The sequence below is a fragment of the Thalassophryne amazonica genome, chromosome 16 (assembly GCF_902500255.1).
Source record: "Thalassophryne amazonica chromosome 16, fThaAma1.1, whole genome shotgun sequence".
In the NCBI taxonomy this organism is placed as follows: domain Eukaryota; kingdom Metazoa; phylum Chordata; class Actinopteri; order Batrachoidiformes; family Batrachoididae; genus Thalassophryne; species Thalassophryne amazonica.
The window spans coordinates 77,939,503-77,958,580 of NC_047118.1; the positions used below are offsets into that span (position 1 = coordinate 77,939,503).

Sequence of the window (19,078 nt, forward strand, 5' to 3'; positions counted from 1 at the left end):
TTAAAGGTGAAAAATGCAATGATTACAAACAACAAAAAACCAAACATGGGGGGGCAAGATATCCTAGGACAACGTAGATAAACTGTTACACCAGTTCAAATGTCTGACACCTGAAACACTGCAACTTTCCAGAAACGTTGCAGGTTTTCACGGTCAGAGGTCAGGTCCGGGTGACCCATAAACTCAGAGTGAAACCAATCAGAACTACAACAAAGGAACCCGGAATAATAATGTCATCTTGAACCCTCAGCTTTCTCTACATTAACTTAGAAATGTTAAAAGATTAAAAAAAAAAAAAATCAGTAAATCCAAGTAAATTGTCACTGGCACCCGAAGAGTTAAAATGTAAATTAGATATAAATTCTAATTTGGCTGTTTCCAAGAACGTGAAGTTGTTTGCTGACGTCACACGGTCGGTCGGTCGGTCCTGTCGGGGTCGGTACCGGAGGAGTTACGGCCGCGCGCTGCTGCTGATTATGGATTATTGATTATCGATGGCGCCGCCCCTCGGCTCCGTGTGAACGGAAGAGTCGCTGGGAGGATTACAGCGACACTCCGCGACCAGCTGGACCGGATCCGTGTGTGAATTCGGTTTCCTGAGTCGGAACCTACGACCCATCCGATGGCGGTTCCGGGCTGATCCAGTAGGTTCGGACTTAGCAGGCGGAGCTACCAACTAGCCGTTATGTAAGCTAGTCGTTAGCACCATGAACGATGCCACACAGGAACTGTCTCCGGACTTCGTCCTGATGCGCCTGGTGTCCGCGGCAGAGTACGACCGCCTGGACCAGCCCGAGGACCGGGTGTGTGCGGGCGGAGGGTTCGGGCCCGCTAAGGCCGGAGGCTCGGCCGCGGGCCTCGGCTCAGCCTCGCCGCACTACAGCTCGCCGCTGCCCCGGAAAAGCGAGCTGGACGGCGGCTTGGTGTTGGCGCAGGCCCCGCCGGGCTCCGAGCCGCCGCTGTCCCCACCGCCCGGAACCGGTGCAGGCGGGCACGGGTCGCGGGCGCAGCTAATGGTGCTGCAGAACCTGCTTCGGTCCAGAGACGGGATTCTGGAGTGCGGTTTGGAGCAGCATCCCCCGGGGTTCCACGGTGGCGAAGAAGCAGAGCGGCCGCACCTGGACACCGGACCCGGTACACCTGCCACTGTTTCCAGCAGCAAGGACCCCAGCACACACTGCGTGTCCCCTGGTGAGGACAGCCTGCAGCAGACCTCGATCCTCCAGTGGCACCCGGTACTCAGACTGTCAAAGGTGATGACCGACAGCACATCCCAGAATGCACCACAGGGCGAACCCGCTCTGGACCCTGACTCTGAGTCAGTTCTGTGCCACCGACAGAGATTACTAACAGACCATCTTGCAAAGTGGCCTCCTGGCTTGCTGGATAAGGCCCTGCAGCTTGGTCTTCTGGACTCCAGGAAGACCTGCCCGAGTGGTGGAGAGGACCCGGTTCTGGCTCTGGCTGGGAGACTGGGCCAGCTGGGTCAAAGGATGGAGGGCAGAGAAGAAGGTGGCAGAGGAGCAGAAGATGAGGTGGTTCTTCCCCTTCCTCGCTGTTCCTGCCACAGTCTTCTGGTTTCTGGGTCAGGGGGTGATGACCCGACTGAGACCAGTGATGCCCTGCTGGTTCTGGAAGGTCTGGGGTCTGTAGGTGACCTTGGTCAAGGTGGAGACAGAGAGACGATGATCATGGAGGGTACAGAAAAAGTACAGAGATTGAATAGAGGTGGGCCATGTGAGGGGACGGGGACTTTAAGTGGGTTGATGCAACAGGTCCACAGACTGGCAGAGGAGGCCGGAGTTTGTACTGATCAGACCTGCCGGTCATCTTTGGCTGTTCTAGAGCCACTGGTGTCACTACCGCCCTGTGTAGCCGCCCATCCCACCACTACCGCTAGCTGCCTCCATTCATTCAGCGCCCTGCCGACCCACCAAGTGGGAACAGCTTTCACTGGCCTACAAGTCCTACCCAACGCCGTCTCGGCTGCCAGCCCCAACCAGCAACCGCAGCATCAGCACCAGTCCCGCTCCCAGCCGCAGAGTCGAGCTACCACCCCAAAGCTTGGTGTTGCCTGTGGTGGAGTGGGCCGCTCCGCTTCTCCTCTTGTTGTCCTGGAAGGGGAGATGGGCGACAGGGAGGAACGGAAAACACCCCGGGGGAAGTCCCGCAAAAGTGGTTCACTGAAAGTCCGCCTCAGTAAGCTGTTCCGAACGAAGAGCTCCTCTGGGGGGTCAGGGGAGCTCCTGGATAAGAGACCCTCACTGGCATCGTCTACATCATCCGGCGGGAGTCTGCTGGACGTGTGGGGGTCCACAAGCAGCAACATAGACCAGGATGGTGTTAGGTAAGGGGGCGGAACTTAAACTGAGCCTCTTTGGGTTTTATACACTTTGATGTAGTTGGAAGCTTTGTGCTCGAGTTAACTGAGGGTGAAATGGTCATCAAACAAACTAAAATATGGCCCACGTATCAAGACTGTCATCAGCTCATGAGTATTTTCAGATTTTTATTCTTTATATTTGTGCACGTGGCTGCAGAGCAGCCTGTGAGCTGTCCATGGTGCTGAACACAGTATAGTCCTGCTGCTCATATGGATTTCTTCATGATTTGAATGTAACTTTTGATGAATTTAAATGCTGTGGGATGTGTACATCATTCCATCATTTCAGGATAAAACTAATACATCAGAAAAAACATTAAAATACAAACTTGAGAAGTTCATAGAAAAAGCTGTGTTTTATTTGGATAAATTCAGTATTTGCACTGACACAGTCTGAGAAAAAAATATATTCTGAAATGGGAAATAATAATTCTGCAGCCTCTGCTTAGTTTTTTTTCTTCTGTGGTTATTTGTTTACAAAACATAATGAACAACAACATCAAACGTGAATGTAAAACGTTTTCTCAGACCTTCAGGAATAATGAGTTGTGGATTTAGGTTCTTGTAGATTTTAGACTCTGAAAACATTGTTCATCTGATTGGTCAGTCAATAACCTCTGATAGCTCATACTAATGACTGGTAATTTGTGTTAATCTCTGATCACTTTAACAACCTCTTTAGTTTGAAGATGCTTGTCCGTATTTAGATGTCAGTGTAATTTTAATCCAGGATCTGCAGATGTGATACTTTGTTTTGATATTTTTTAGCTTGTTCTTGAAGACATTGATCACTGTAAAATGAAAGCTTGTCCATGGATTAATTGACAGCTGTTTCAAAAACAAATCTTGAATTATTCTTTTTTTCCTCTGTCTGCCTTTTTTCTCCCAACAGAGTAGGGCTGATCTGCCAAAATGTTGAGTGGGTTTAGTATGAAAGAGTGGTGGTCGTAGCTGACTTCAATGAGCATGTTGTTGAAGGGAACACAGGAGGTGTTGAAGTAATGAGTAGATATGGTATCAGGGAGTGAAATATTTAAGGGGAGATGGTGGAAGACTGAGCAAAAAGGATGGAAATTGCTCTGGTGTATATTGAAGGTGGAAGAGGAGCACAGGTAATTCTGCAATCTAAAAGACACTGGAGACTGTAAGGTGGTGGTAGGGGAGATTGTAGCTAGACGGCATCGGAGGGTACAACCCCAATCCCAATTAAGTTGGGATGTTGTGTAAAATGTAAATAAAAACAGATTGCACTGATTTGCAAATCCTTGTCAACCTACGTATATTCAATATATTGAATACACCACAAAGACAAGATATTTAATGTTCAGACTGATAAACTTTATTGTTTTTGTGCAAAGATTTGCTAATTTTGAAATGGATGCCTGCAACACGTTTCAAAAAAGCTGGGACAGTGGTATGTTTACCACTGTGTTACATCACCTTTCCTTCTAACAACACTCAATAAGCGTTTGGGAACTGAGGACACTAATTGTGTGTCATGATTGGGTATAAAAGGAGCATCCCGAAAAGGCTCAGCCATTCACAAGCAAAGATGGGGTGAGGATCACCACTTGTGAACAACTGTGTGAAAAAATAGTCCAACAGTTTAAGAACAATGTTTCTCAACATTCAATTGCAAGGAATGTAGGGATTCCATCATCTACAGTCCATAATATAATCAGAAGATTCAGAGAATCTGGGGAACTTTCGACACGAAAGCGGCAAGGCCGAAAACCAACATTGAATGCCCGTGACCTTCGATCCCTCAGGCAGCACCGCATTAAAAACCAGCATTTTGTAAAGGATCTTACCGCGTGGGCTCAGGAACAATTCAGAAAACCATTGACAGTTAACACAGTTCATCGCTATATCTACAAGTGCAAGTTGAAAGCCATACATCAACATCCAGAAATGCCGCCCCCTTCTCTGGGCCCGAGCTCATTTGAAATAGACAGACGCAAAGTGGAAAAGTGTGCTGTGGTCTGATGAGTCCACATTTCAAATTATTTTTGGCAATCATGGACGTCGTGTCCTCCTGACAAAAGAGGAAAAAGACCATCCAGATTGTTACCAGTGTAAAATTCAAAAGCCAGCATCTGTGATGGTATGGGGGTGTGTTAGTACCCATGGCATGGCCAACTTACACATCTGTGATGTCACCATCAATGCTGAAAGGTACATCCAGGTTTTGGAGCAACACATGCTGCCATCCAAGCAACGTCTTTTTCAGGGACGTCCCTGCTTATTTCAGCAAGACAATGCCAAGCCACATTCTGCACGTTACAACAGCGTGGCTTTGTAGTAAAAGAGTGTGGGTACTAGACTGGCCTCCCTGCAGTCCAGACCTGTCGCCCATTGAAAATGTGTGGCTCATTATGAAGCGCAAAATATGACAATGGAGACTCCGGACTGTTGAACAACTGAAGTCATACATCAAGCAAGAATGGGAAAGAATTCCATCTACAAAGCTTCAACAAATTAGTGAGTGTATTATTGAGTATTGTTAGAAGGAAAGGTGATGTAACACAGTGGTAAACATACCACTATCCCAGCTTTTTTTGAAATGTGTTGCAGGCATCCATTTCAAAATGAGCAAATATTTGCACAAAAACCATAAAGTTTATCAGTTTGAACATTAAATATCTTGTCTTTTGTGGTGTGTTCAATTGAATATAGGGTGAAGAGGATTTGCAAATCATTGTATTCTGTTTTTATTTACATTTTACACAACATCCCAACTTCATTGGAATTGGGGTTGTAGTTTGTAGGATGACTTTAGAGGTATGTGAGCTGACTCAAGGATCAGATACTAGAAGCTGATGGGACAATACTGTCATGTGAAATTCAGGGAAGAGTTGAGGCAAGTGCTGGCTGGTGGAGAAGTGATTTTTGGACATCTGGAAAAATACTGCAGATGTGGTGAGGGAGACACCTAGGAAGGTGCTAGGTGCATCATCTAGACAGTGGAAGAAATACAGGGAGACTTGATGATTGGAATGAAGAATCTCAAGAAAGTATAAGGTTAGTAGGTAAGTGTAAGGTAAAAAGATTGGTGGGAAAAGTCTTGAGATGGTCAGCGAGATGATGAAAGTGGACAAAAGTGTAAGGAGATGTGGCATAAGGTGACAAAGGAAGTGTCAAAGGCTAAGGAAAGCGAGTATAGTGAACTGTACATGAAGTTGAACACTAAGGAAGGAGAAAACAACTTGTACTGATTGACCAGACAGAGGGACCAAACTGGAAAGGATGTCCAGCAGGTTAAGGCACAGATGGTAATGTGCTGACAAGTGAGGACAGTGTTGTTGCAAAGGTGGAAGGAGTATTTTGAGGAGTTCACAAATTAAGAAAATGAGAGAGAGAAGGCTGGATGATGTGGAGAGAGTGGATGAGGTAGAGTGACAGAGTAGTAAGGATGAAGTGAGGACAGCTATGTTGTGCAGTTTTGAGGCTGTGAGACACACACAAACAGGAAGCAGAGCTGGAAGTGGCAGAGCTGAACATGCTATGATTTTCTTTGGCAGTGACGAGGATGATAGGATGAAGAGGGACAGCACTTGTTGGACGGTTTATAGAGAAATCAGAGAATCGGGATTGAAATGGTTTGGACATGTGCAGTGGAAGGACCAAGGGTATATAGAAAGAAGGATGGAGTCACTGAGAAGAGGGAGGCCAAAGAGGAGGTTTATGTATGTGCTGAGGGAGGATATACAGGTGGTTGGTGTTTAAGAGGATGATGGAGAGGTCAGGGTGAGACAGAGAACAGAGACTGATGATCTGCTGGTAACAAGGGCATCAAAATAAGATGAAGAATAATTATCAATCGACAGTGGTTGAAGAAGTACTTAGAAATTAGTAATGTAAAAGTAGGAATACTCTTAGATTTAAAGGTTTGACATTGAAAACGTTAAACCGTCAGGGGTTCAGAAATATAAAAACCCATTGATTTTTGACTTGACAGTAAGTTCATGGACTCCAGAGAGTGAAGTAAAAATGCAAAAGTACTCGTGTCAAAATGTGGCTAAAAACCCACAGTAAAAATAGTGATTATGCAGAATGGCTCATTCTAAATTATTGAATTGAAAGTATTTATGCATTAATGTGGTTATTACTTTAATGTTACAAAGGATTTTAATATATTTATAACTTTAAATACTGCTGGTGAGTGTGAATTTCTCCTTGTGACATCAATAAAGTCTTATTGTTCATATATATATTGCGTGAACTCACAAAGTGCAGGACGTCTGTGTGTTCAAGGGTGAATAAAAAGTCTGTGGGGTATAGAGCTTTCTCTTACTGTGGGCTTTCTGGAATGACCTACCTGCATCTAATTCCTTTTTATTCTGTTTTTACTTTTTTACTGTGCCCTTTTGGATTTTAATTTATTTTATGCTGCTATGAATTGTGTGTTGTGTGAAGCGCCTTGAGGCGACTGTCGTGAGATGGCGCTGTATAAGTTAATAAAATTGAAAATTTATATATATGTGTGTGTGGAGCGAGAGAGATGTGTGTATGGTAAATGGACTGCATTTATATAGAGCTTTTCCATCTGCATCAGAAGCTCAAAGCACTTTACAATGATGCCTCACATTCACCCAGACAGTGATGTCAGGGTGCTGCCATGCAAGACGCTCACTACACACCGGGAGCAACAAGGGGATTAAGGACCTTGTGCAAGGGCCCTTAGTGATTTTCTGGTCTGGCTGGGCTTTGAACCGAGGATCCTCTGGTCTGAAGCCCAACGCTTAACCACTAGAAAGAACATGACCTCACAGCCAAAAGTTTAGACACATTTTCACATTCATTCTGTAACCACTGATTCACTAAGTTAAATCAGGATCATCAACACATTGTATCATTGTATCAAAGTACAATAAAGCATTTGTCTGACAACCCAGCATTCAGAATTGCGCTGTGAACCATGTCAGATCTAGTCAAAGTTCACGTATCGCCACTTTAGTAAACAAAATGTAGAAGCCGCATTACCCGAGTGTTCGATCCATTTATATTTTGCCCTTAAATTAGCAGCTTTAAGCCATGTTAAAGCAGCCTGTCAGGCCACATTGTTCTGTGGATGATAGACTGTGGGCTGCAGAGTGCAAATGGCTAATTTGCCTCAGTACAGGAGTGGGAACAAGGCAACACACGTTATATTTACACTCCAATTTTTCAACCAGAATTAAAGATTGGACTAAATTAGTAAATTATTATTATTACTTTTATATCTTATCCAAATAAACCCAGATAAATATTTGATAGTGTCTGTTATGGTACTACCACACAGAGCTGATGATTCATAATGTGTCATAGCGTGAAGTACAGCACACTGTTAACCATTATTATTATATATTTATACACAGTACATAATACCAGTACACAGAATGCAGACTCTATGTAAGAAAAAGCAAAACCTAGAAATGGACAGGGCTCCGTCTGTGTACCCTGTGTGCAATGTTTGCTCATCTTTCCATATGAGATATTTGTTAATTTTTTTTGGGGGGGGGGGGGGGGGGGGGGGGGGGGGGGGGGGGGGTGGGTGGTGGGGGGGGGGGGGGGGGGGGGGGGGGGGGGCATTTGCTTGCTGCTGATGTCTTGTTTTCCAAATGTCTGACAGTTGTAACGGATTGGAAATGATCAACTGACAAAGATCAGTAAAGACTTTTATTTTTTCTTAACGGCCTCCTGTTTGTCGTCTTTAGTTCGTACTATGAGGGCATTTTGTTGCATAAACTAGGGCCACAAGTTCTTTCTTCCACTTCCCACCTATTTTGTAGCCTCGTTCTTTCAAAACGTCAACTTTCCAGCACTCAAAATCTTCAACATTTACATTGCTGTCTGCACTTATAGTCTGTTTTGAGTAGTTGTGAGCTTTGACCCAGCCCAGCATGTACTGAGCGGACTGAAATTCTGAATTGGCTTATTCACTTGAATGGCAAAATTTGAATTCAAAATTTTGAGTGTGTGTGTGTATTTTTTTTATTTATTTTTTTGGAAGACCACAAGGTTTTTAAGAATATTGAGCTGTGTTTTGCAGTGAGGTGTTGCAGCTGGAGGTCAGTTGGATGATGATGATGATGACGTAAAGCTCACAGTAAAGTTGATAGTGTCTGATGTTGTGATTTATTTATTTATTCCCATCAGGCTTCAGGTGTCTCGGCCGCACAGTGCCTTCTCACCGGTCACTCCTGCATTCACTGGTAAGTGTGTGTGCGTGCATGAAGCTGTGCAGGTGTCTGTTTAGGAGCTTTTGTTTGTTTTCACACCAAGTCCTGACTCTTACTGAGATGTAATCCTCAAATCATAAACAGTTGGGACAATGAGGAAAATATGAATTTAAAAAGTGCAGTGTTTTATATTTATTTTGCCATCTCTTTAATTTAATTAATTTAATTTAATTAGCTTACGATGCACCAAATCACAGCCAAAGCTGTCCCAAGGCGCCTTACATAAAACAAGTCAACATAAAGTTGAAAAAATAATTTAAAATGAATAAAAAATTCAAATACATAAATAAAAACAGAAGTAAAAGAATAAAACAAATAAAAATAAAAAATTATCCATAAGAAAGAGAATAAAAATAGGTTTTGAGTCTTGACCTAAAAATGTCCACAGACTCAGACTGCCTCACGGTCGCAGGAAGACTGTTCCACAGGGTGGGTGCACGATACGAAAAGGCTCTTTGACCTGCTGAGTTCTTCTTCACCCTGGGAACACAGAAGTCCCGCATCCTGCGACCACAAAGCCCGGGCCGGCACGTAGAGTTTCACCAGATCAGCCAGATAAGATGGCCCCAGTCCATGAACAACCTTATAAGTCAATAACAAAACCTTAAAATCTGCTTTCACAGAGTCAGGGAGCCAGTGCAAAGATGCCAGAATGGGTGTGATATGTTCAGACCTTCTGCTACGTGTCAGAAGTCTGGCAGCAGCGTTCTGAACGAGCTAAAGACCCCTAATGCTGGACTGTGGTAACCCTGAAACTAGAACATTACAATAATGTAGTCTAGAAGAAACAAAAGCATGAATCAGGGTCTCAGCATCAGCCATGGACAGGATGGGGCGGATCCTCACTATATTTCTCAGATGGAAAAAAGCAGTCCTAGTAACATCCCTGATGTGGAGGTCAAAAGACAACGTGGGATCAAAAATTACCCCACGGTTCCTCATTTTGTCCGTATGATGTATGACACAGGAACCCAAGCTGAGCGCTAGTTGGTCAAACTGATGCCGATGTCTCGCTGGACCAAGAACCATCATTTCAGTCTTATCAAAGTTTAAAAGTAGGAAGTTACTAGACATCCAACTTCTCACTGATAGAAGACAGTCCTGCGGGGATTTTATGGGAGTGAGATTTCCAGCAGTTATCGGCATGTACAACTGAGTATCATCAGCATAACAATGAAAGGCAATCCCAAAACTCCGCAGTATACGCCCAAGGGATGCCACATACAGGGAGAAAAGCAAGGGGCTTAAAACAGATCCCTGTGGAACCCCAAATCTCATGTCAGCAAGGTCAGACGTAGTGCCATTATATAAGACACATTGAGAACGACTGGACAGATATGACATCAACCAGGCAAGGGCACTTACAGTAATCCAAAAAAATTCTCCAACCTATTGAGCAAAATATGATGATCCACAGTATCAAAAGCAGCACTGAGATCTAACAACACCAAAACCGTAGTGGTGTCTGAGTCCATTGCTCGCAGAAGATCATTCACAACTTTAGTGAGCGCTGTCTCTGTGGAGTGATATTTCCTAAAGGCAGACTGCAGCGGCTCAAAAAGATCATTCTCAGTAAGGTGGTCTATGAGCTCCCGTGAAACCACCTTTTCTAAAATTTTGGAACAGAATGATAGATTTGATATCGGCCTGTAATTTTTCAATACACTAGGGTCAAGATTAGATTTCTTAAGTAATGGTTTAATCACTGCTTATTTAAAACATTTTGGAACAGATCCAGAGGTTAATGACTACTTAATGATTAATAATTTCCAGCACAGTCGGCCCAAGAGTGGGCCACAGGTCCTTAAACAATTTTGTTGGTATGGGATCAAATAAACAGGTTGTGCTTTTTGTAAACGCCACAGGTTTCGTCAGCACGCCCAATGAAATACTGTTAAATTCTGTCAATCTAGGTAACACCTCAGTGGGAGCGCCCACCTCCATAGCAGGTTTTAATGGCTGGGCCGAGGTGTGCTGAGATATGCTCAGCCTAATATCTTCTATTTTCTTCTCAAAATAATCCAAGAAATCCTGTGCTGAAAAGGGAGAACGACTAACAGTTGGCTGCCCGTGAATAAGAAATGCGACTGTGTCAAACAAAAACTTTGAGTTATGTTTGTTTTTACTGATCAAATCAGAGTAATAGGCCCGCTTTGTGGCCAGTAGTGCATGCTTATAATCTAAAATAGCATCCCGCCACACAAGGCGGAACACCTCTAATTTGGAATAACGCCATTTCCGTTCCAAACCTCTAGCCTTCTGCCTGAGGTCACGCAAATAATCATTGAACCAAGGTGACTGTGCCTTAGGAGGGCATGACCTTAAAAGAGGAGGCACAATCTTATAAAGTGTAGTCTTAAGCGTTAAATTTAGACTATCTGCAAGGCTGTCAACTGATTTAGCATTCTCCAGATTCAAAGCTAAAATATCAGGTAGTCTGGCCTCAAGTTCAGTCATAGTTGAGGGTTTAATACGACGCTGCAGTTGTTGACAAGGTTGTTATTCCACTAAACGCGGCAGCATAAATGTAAACCCAATAAGTGAATAGTCAGAGACTGTAGATGCGAGAGGCAAAATGTCAATATATGTGACAGCAAATCCACGTGCAAGAACCAGATCCAAACAGCAGGCCAAACAGAGCTTCATCTTCACCAGACGTCCACTTCGTCTCCCGCGGCAACGACTGCGCTTTGATCTACATCCGTTTCTGCATTTCAGGCTTGCAACACATGAAAAAGAGCTGGTAGAGGTGTAATTTAAGGCTGGTAATGATTCAGTCATCCATTGTTTATTCCTGCTTACTCCATTCTAGGGTCGTGGGGATGGGGTGAGTGGAGTCTATTCCAGCAGACGTAGGGCGAGAGGCAGGGTCCAACCTGGAGAGGACGCCAGTCTATCACAGGGCCACAAATAGACAGGCAAACATGTTCGCACACCTACGGTCAATTTAGAGTCACCAGTTCACCTAACCTGCGTGTTTTTGGAAGTTGGTGGAGGCCGGAGCACCCGGAGAGAACTCATGCAAACGCAGGGAAAACATGCAAATTCCACACAGAGAGGATGAGGTGGGAAACGATCCCAGGATTTTTTTGCTATGAGGTAACGGTACTAACCACTAACTACCGTGCCATCTTGCTAGTAATGAGGTTAGAGAAAAAAGTAATATTTCAAATCGGTGATGCAACATCCATCTGTTTTCTATACCCATTTACTCCAGTTAAGAGTCACAGTCAGTTTTTAAAGTTTCCAATCCACCTAACCTGCATGTCTTTGGATGTGGGAGGAAGCCAGAGCACTCTGAGGGAACCCATGCAAACACAGGGAGAACATGCAAACTCCACACAGAAAAGCCACAGGTGGGAAGCGATCCCATGACCTTCTTGCTGTGAGGCAACAGTGCTAACCACTAAGCCAGGTGATTATCATCATGAGTTGGTACTAAAGCAGTGTCCAAGAAAGCCTGAGCGTTTGGGCAGCAGAAATGGGCACAGGATCACGTTTCTCAACAAATATGTGAGAAAAGTATTCAAATGTTTAAAAACAATGTTCTTCAAAGAAAAAATGGGAAGGAATGCATATTGTCATTAAATGATTAAAGGAATCTGATGTAATTTCAGTATGTAAAGGTCCGGCCACATGGCACACAGCGTTTCCTTTACGAAGGAAAAAAGCCACAAATCATCAAAAAAAAAAGTGGAAGAATGAGCCGGCACGTCTCCCATCACCAAAAAGCCTGTGAGTGCACAGCGCATAAAGACTGAACGAAACGGAGACCAACAAAAGAAAAACAAGCGAATCGTGACCTTGACGCTGTGATCATTTCTGCAGCGAGTCTGTGCTGGCCACAGCCACCTGCAGCTGCGTTGTCTTGACAACAGGTTTGAACCATGTGCGCGCATATGCACGTTGGAGCCAGAGATGGCATGCGAACATGCGTAAATAGTTAAAGTAGTTGATCAGATGTTTTTGCCGCTATTGTTTCTGTACGAAAACACTGCTTTTTGTCCCACACATGGACGAGTCACGTTCAGCTCATCGGTTCTTTAGTTATTGATCCATTCAGATATCGTCAGTGTCCGTGCAAGACGTTGGACTTGGGAAGGTTGGATGAAGTTGGACAACAACGGAACGCTGACGGTACGGGAACTATGCAGACAATGAGGAACTGTCAAGACAGAAAGCAAAACGGAATATGGACGAATTGAGGTTGTCGTCGGGATTCATTCTCATTTTTCGACAGTTTGAAGATTCTGATGAAGCACCAGCTACAGAAATGAAGCTGGACGACGGTTAAACAATGTCTCCGAAAGTCAACATAAGTCCATATTTCTTGTTTAGTTATAGCTTCTGTGTCCTTCGTTAGTGCCATGTGACTGGGGGTTCAAGCACAAGGTGAACACCCAGGATCTCTGATCCCTCAGGTGGCACTGCATCAGCAACCATAGTTCATCAACAGCTGATATAACCACATGGGCAGTGGATTACTTCAGAAACCCTTTGTCAAGCACTACAGAATGGAGTTACATTCATAAATGCCTCTTCAAACTTTTTTGTGCAAAAGGAAGCCTTATACTAACCTTGTCCAGAAGCGGTGTTGATTTCTCTGGGCTCGGAGGCATCTGAGTTGGACCAGTACACAGTGGAAACTGGTGGTGTAACAGATACTTTGTCAGTATGGGCCGCCCCCAATTTTGAACACATGTAATACACAGATTATTTGTGCTGCGGTGGCTTCTTTTTAAAGTGATAACTGCAGTAATTTTGATGCAGTCTCGGTAAAATCACAGTGTGAATGGAGGTTAAAGTAGCTGCGTGTGCACATCGTTAACATCGTGCAGTCATGAACGCAGACCGTTAAAAAGCACCTTGTGGCCCGCTTGCTGAAATACGTCTGGGTCTAAAAACTGACAAAAACTCTCAAAAGTTAAAGGAGTTGAGTTGACCAAAGATGAAGTACATTGAAAATTTAGAGCAACACATGCTGCCTTCAAGAGGAATGTCAATGCATTTTTCAACACATCAATGCAAAACCACATTCTGCACACATTGCAAAAGCATGGCTGTGGAAGTAGTTATGGATAGTGGACTGGCCTGCTTGCAGTCCTAACCAATCCACAATAGAGAATTCATGGAGAATTTTGAAATTAAATGCAACAGTGACCCCATACTGTTGCTTACTTTGAGACATGTTTTCAGGCAAAATGGGTCAAAGTAACATCTGGAACGCTTCATGGCTTGGTATTCTCAATGCCAAAACAACTTTTAAGTGTTGGGAGAAGGAATGGTAACATTACAAAGTGGTAAATGCTTTAGTAGTCCACCTTTTCTTTTTTTTTGGAATGTGTTGCAGGTCTTTAATGCAGGAATGGATGTATATTAACCATCTGCAGTCTGTGGATGTGCCGGTGCATCCAAGTGTAGTTTCTGTTAATAGATTAGAGAGGGACCATCACAAAGACATCATTAGATCAATTTCTGAAACTTCAGATTCTTATCTGGAAGATAGAACTCTGCTGAGGGCCTCTACTGGTGGTTGGCTCTCACTGCGGTATTGTATCACTTCCTGTTCCGGAGCACAGCGGTGTTTTTCTGTATCTGTTAGCTGTTTAATCTGCGCAGTTAGATTGATCTAGTTATCTAGATTACGATTTGTTTCCCAGTGTAATCTTTACGTGCCTTAACTAAAGCACTCATTCTGCTGAATCACCTCTAAATTATTTACACATTATTCACTTTGCGTGTTTTTAGGAATCCGCTAGCTTAGCGTAGCTACTAGCTCTTAGCCGATTTAGCATGGCGGCTTCTCCTGTCTCTCCCGCACTTTTCTGCTCTGGGTGTGAAATGTTTAGTTATTCCTCGGCCTCCTTTAGCAGTAATGGTACTTGTAATAAGTGTAGCTTATTCGTAGCTTTGGAGGCCAGGCTGGGCGAATTGGAGACTCGGCTCCGCACCGTGGAAAATTCTACAGCTAGCCAGGCCCCTGTAGTCGGTGCGGACCAAGGTAGCTTAGCCGCCGTTAGTTCCCCTCTGGCAGATCCCGAGCAGCCGGGAAAGCAGGCTGACTGGGTGACTGTGAGGAGGAAGCGTAGCCCTAAACAGAAGCCCCGTGTACACCGTCAACCCGTTCACATCTCTAACCGTTTTTCCCCACTCGACGACACACCCGCCGAGGATCAAACTCTGGTTATTGGCGACTCTGTTTTGAGAAATGTGAAGTTAGCGACACCAGCAACCATAGTCAATTGTCTTCCGGGGGCCAGAGCAGGCGACATTGAAGGAAATTTGAAACTGCTGGTTAAGGCTAAGCGTAAATTTGGTAAGATTGTAATTCACGTCGGCAGTAATGACACCCGGTTAAAATTAACATTAAATCGGTGTGTAACTTTGCAAAAACAATGTCGGACTCTGTAATTTTCTCTGGGCCCCTCCCCAATCAGACCGGGAGTGACATGTTTAGCCGCATGTTCTCCTTGAATTGCTGGCTGTCTGAGTGGTGTCCAAAAAAATGAGGTGGGCTTCATAGATAATTGGCAAAGCTTCTGGGGAAAACCTGGTCTTGTTAGGAGAGACGGCATCCATCCCACTTTGGATGGAGCAGCTCTCATTTCTAGAAATCTGGCTAATTTTCTTAAATCCTCCAAACCGTGACTATCCAGGGTTGGGACCAGGAAGCAGAGTTGTAGTCTTACACACCTCTCTGCAGCTTCTCTCCCCCTGCCATCCCCTCATTACCCCATCCCCGTAGAGACGGTGCCTGCTCCCAGACTACCAATAACCAGCAAAAATCTATTTAAGCATAAAAATTCAAAAAGAAAAAAATAATATAGCACCTTCTACTGCACCACAGACTAAAACAGTTAAATGTGGTCTATTAAACATTAGGTCTCTCTCTTCTAAGTCCCTGTTGGTAAATGATATAATAATTGATCAACATATTGATTTATTCTGCCTAACAGAAACCTGGTTACAGCAGGATGAATATGTTAGTTTAAATGAGTCAACACCCCCGAGTCACACTAACTGTCAGAATGCTCGTAGCACGGGCCGGGGCGGTGGATTAGCAGCAATCTTCCATTCCAGCTTATTAATTAATCAAAAACCCAGACAGAGCTTTAATTCATTTGAAAGCTTGTCTCTTAGTCTTGTCCATCCAAATTGGAAGTCCCAAAAACCAGTTTTATTTGTTATTATCTATCGTCCACCTGGTCGTTACTGTGAGTTTCTCTGTGAATTTTCAGACCTTTTGTCTGACTTAGTGCTTAGCTCAGATAAGATAATTATAGTGGGCGATTTTAACATCCACACAGATGCTGAGAATGACAGCCTCAACACTGCATTTAATCTATTATTAGACTCTATTGGCTTTGCTCAAAAAGTAAATGAGTCCACCCACCACTTTAATCATATCTTAGATCTTGTTCTGACTTATGGTATGGAATAGAAGACTTAACAGTATTCCCTGAAAACTCCCTTCTGTCTGATCATTTTTTAATAACATTTACATTTACTCTGATGGACTACCCAGCAGTAGGGAATAAGTTTCATTACACTAGAAGTCTTTCAGAAAGCGCTGTAACTAGGTTTAAGGATATGATTCCTTCTTTATGTTCTCTAATGCCATATAACAACACAGTGCAGAGTAGCTACCTAAACTCTGTAAGGGAGATAGAGTATCTCGTCAATAGTTTTACATCCTCATTGAAGACAACTTTGGATGCTGTAGCTCCTCTGAAAAAGAGAGCTTTAAATCAGAAGTGTCTGACTCCATGGTATAACTCTCAAACTCGTAGCTTAAAGCAGATAACCCGTAAGTTGGAGAGGAAATGGCGTCTCACTAATTTAGAAGATCTTCACTTAGCCTGGAAAAAAGAGTCTGTTGCTCTATAAAAAAGCCCTCCGTAAAGCTAGGACATCTTTCTACTCATCACTAATTGAAGAAAATAAGAACAACCCCAGGTTTCTTTTCAGCACTGTAGCCAGGCTGACAAAGAGTCAGAGCTCTATTGAGCTGAGTATTCCATTATCTTTAACTAGTAATGAGTTCATGACTTTCTTTGCTAACAAAATTTTAACTATTAGAGAAAAATTACTCATAACCATCCCAAAGACGTATCGTTATCTTTGGCTGCTTTCAGTGATGCCGGTATTTGGTTAGACTCTTTCTCTCCGATTGTTCTGTCTGAGTTATTTTCATTAGTTACTTCATCCAAACCATCAACCATGTTTATTAGACCCCATTCCTACCAGGCTGCTCAAGGAAGCCCTACCATTATTTAATGCTTCGATCTTAAATATGATCAATCTATCTTTGTTAGTTGGCTATGTACCACAGGCTTTTAAGGTGGCAGTAATTAAACCATTACTTAAAAAGCCATCACTTGACCCAGCTATCTTAGCTAATTATAGGCCAATCTCCAACCTTCCTTTTCTCTCAAAAATTCTTGAAAGGGTAGTTGTAAAACAGCTAACTGATCATCTGCAGAGGAATGGTCTATTTGAAGAGTTTCAGTCAGGTTTTAGAATTCATCATAGTTACAGAAACAGCATTAGTGAAGGTTACAAATGATCTTCTTATGGCCTCGGACAGTGGACTCATCTCTGTGCTTGTTCTGTTAGACCTCAGTGCTGCTTTTGATACTGTTGACCATAAAATTTTATTACAGAGATTAGAGCATGCCATAGGTATTAAAGGCACTGCGCTGCGGTGGTTTGAATCATATTTGTCTAATAGATTACAATTTGTTCATGTAAATGGGGAATCTTCTTCACAGACTAAAGTTAATTATGGAGTTCCACAAGGTTCTGTGCTAGGACCAATTTTATTCACTTTATATATGCTTCCCTTAGGCAGTATTATTAGACGGTATTGCTTAAATTTTCATTGTTACGCAGATGATACCCAGCTTTATCTATCCATGAAGCCAGAGGACACACACCAATTAGCTAAACTGCAGGATTGTCTTACAGACATAAAGACATGGATGACCTCTAATTTCCTGCTTTTAAACTCAGATAAAACTGAAGTTATTGTTCTTGGCCCCACAAATCTTAGAAACATGGTGTCTAACCAGATCCTTACTCTGGATGGCATTACCCTGACCTCTAGTAATACTGTGAGAAATCTTGGAGTCATTTTTGATCAGGATATGTCATTCAAAGCGCATATTAAACAAATATGTAGGACTGCTTTTTTGCATTTACGCAATATCTCTAAAATCAGAAAGGTCTTGTCTCAGAGTGATGCTGAAAAACTAATTCATGCATTTATTTCCTCTAGGCTAGACTATTGTAATTCATTATTATCAGGTTGTCCTAAAAGTTCCCTAAAAAGCCTTCAGTTAATTCAAAATGCTGCAGCTAGAGTGCTGACGGGGACTAGAAGGAGAGAGCATATCTCACCCATATTGGCCTCTCTTCATTGGCTTCCTGTTAATTCTAGAATAGAATTTAAAATTCTTCTTCTTACTTATAAGGTTTTGAATAATCAGGTCCCATCTTATCTTAGGACCTCGTAGTACCATATCACCCCAATAGAGCGCTTCGCTCTCAGACTGCAGGCTTACTTGTAGTTCCTAGGGTTTGTAAGAGTAGAATGGGAGGCAGAGCCTTCAGCTTTCAGGCTCCTCTCCTGTGGAACCAGCTCCCAATTCAGATCAGGGAGACAGACACCCTCTCTACTTTTAAGATTAGGCTTAAAACTTTCCTTTTTGCTAAAGCTTATAGTTAGGGCTGGATCAGGTGACCCTGAACCATCCCTTAGTTATGCTGCTATAGACGTAGACTGCTGGGGGGTTCCCATGATGCACTGTTTCTTTCTCTTTTTGCTCTGTATGCACCACTCTGCATTTAATCATTCGTGATCGATCTCTGCCTCCCTCCACAGCATGTCTTTTTCCTGGTTCTCTCCCTCAGCCCCAACCAGTCCCAGCAGAAGACTGCCCCTCCCTGAGCCTGGTTCTGCTGGAGGTTTCTTCCTGTTAAAAGGGAGTTTTTCCTTCCCACTGTAGCCAAGTGCTTGCTCACAGGGGGTCGTTTTGACCGTTGGGGTTTTACATCATTATTGTATGGCCTTGCCTTACAATATAAAGCGCCTTGGGGCAACTGTTTGTTGTGATTTGGCGCTATATAAAAAAAAAAATTGATTGAATTGAATTGAGGATGATCTTTGACTCACAGCCAATAACTAGAAGCTGGAGAATGTCACATGGTCTGTCTCCTCTCTCTGCCAGCTGAGAGGGGCTCTGCTCTGGCTACAGCATCTGTTAGTGCCAGATCCTCATTAAAAAGCACCAGTAAAGGCTCATCAACTCTAAAAGAACAGCCCTGTCAACCTGAAAACACTTTTATTTTTATTTAGTGTTAGAGACAAAGAAAATCATCGTGGAAAAAGCATGTGGAAGGACAACATTTTTTGACATCAGTTTTCATCACAAAAGGATTTTATTCATCTAGAAAGGATTTGTGTACGAGCAGC

At 43.3% G+C, this 19,078-nt stretch overlaps 1 protein-coding gene across 1 annotated transcript in view; it reads left to right on the top strand.

Moving 5' to 3' along the window:
- The first annotated feature begins 274 nt into the window (after positions 1-274).
- Positions 275-19,078, top strand: part of LOC117527642 — a 53,700-nt gene continuing 34,896 nt past the window's right edge. Inside the window, exons 1-2 of the mRNA XM_034190076.1 lie at positions 275-2,347; positions 8,522-8,577. Of these exons, the coding sequence (XP_034045967.1) occupies positions 708-2,347; positions 8,522-8,577 (1,696 nt within the window). The 5' untranslated portion in view covers positions 275-707. The remainder of the gene's footprint in view (positions 2,348-8,521; positions 8,578-19,078) is intronic.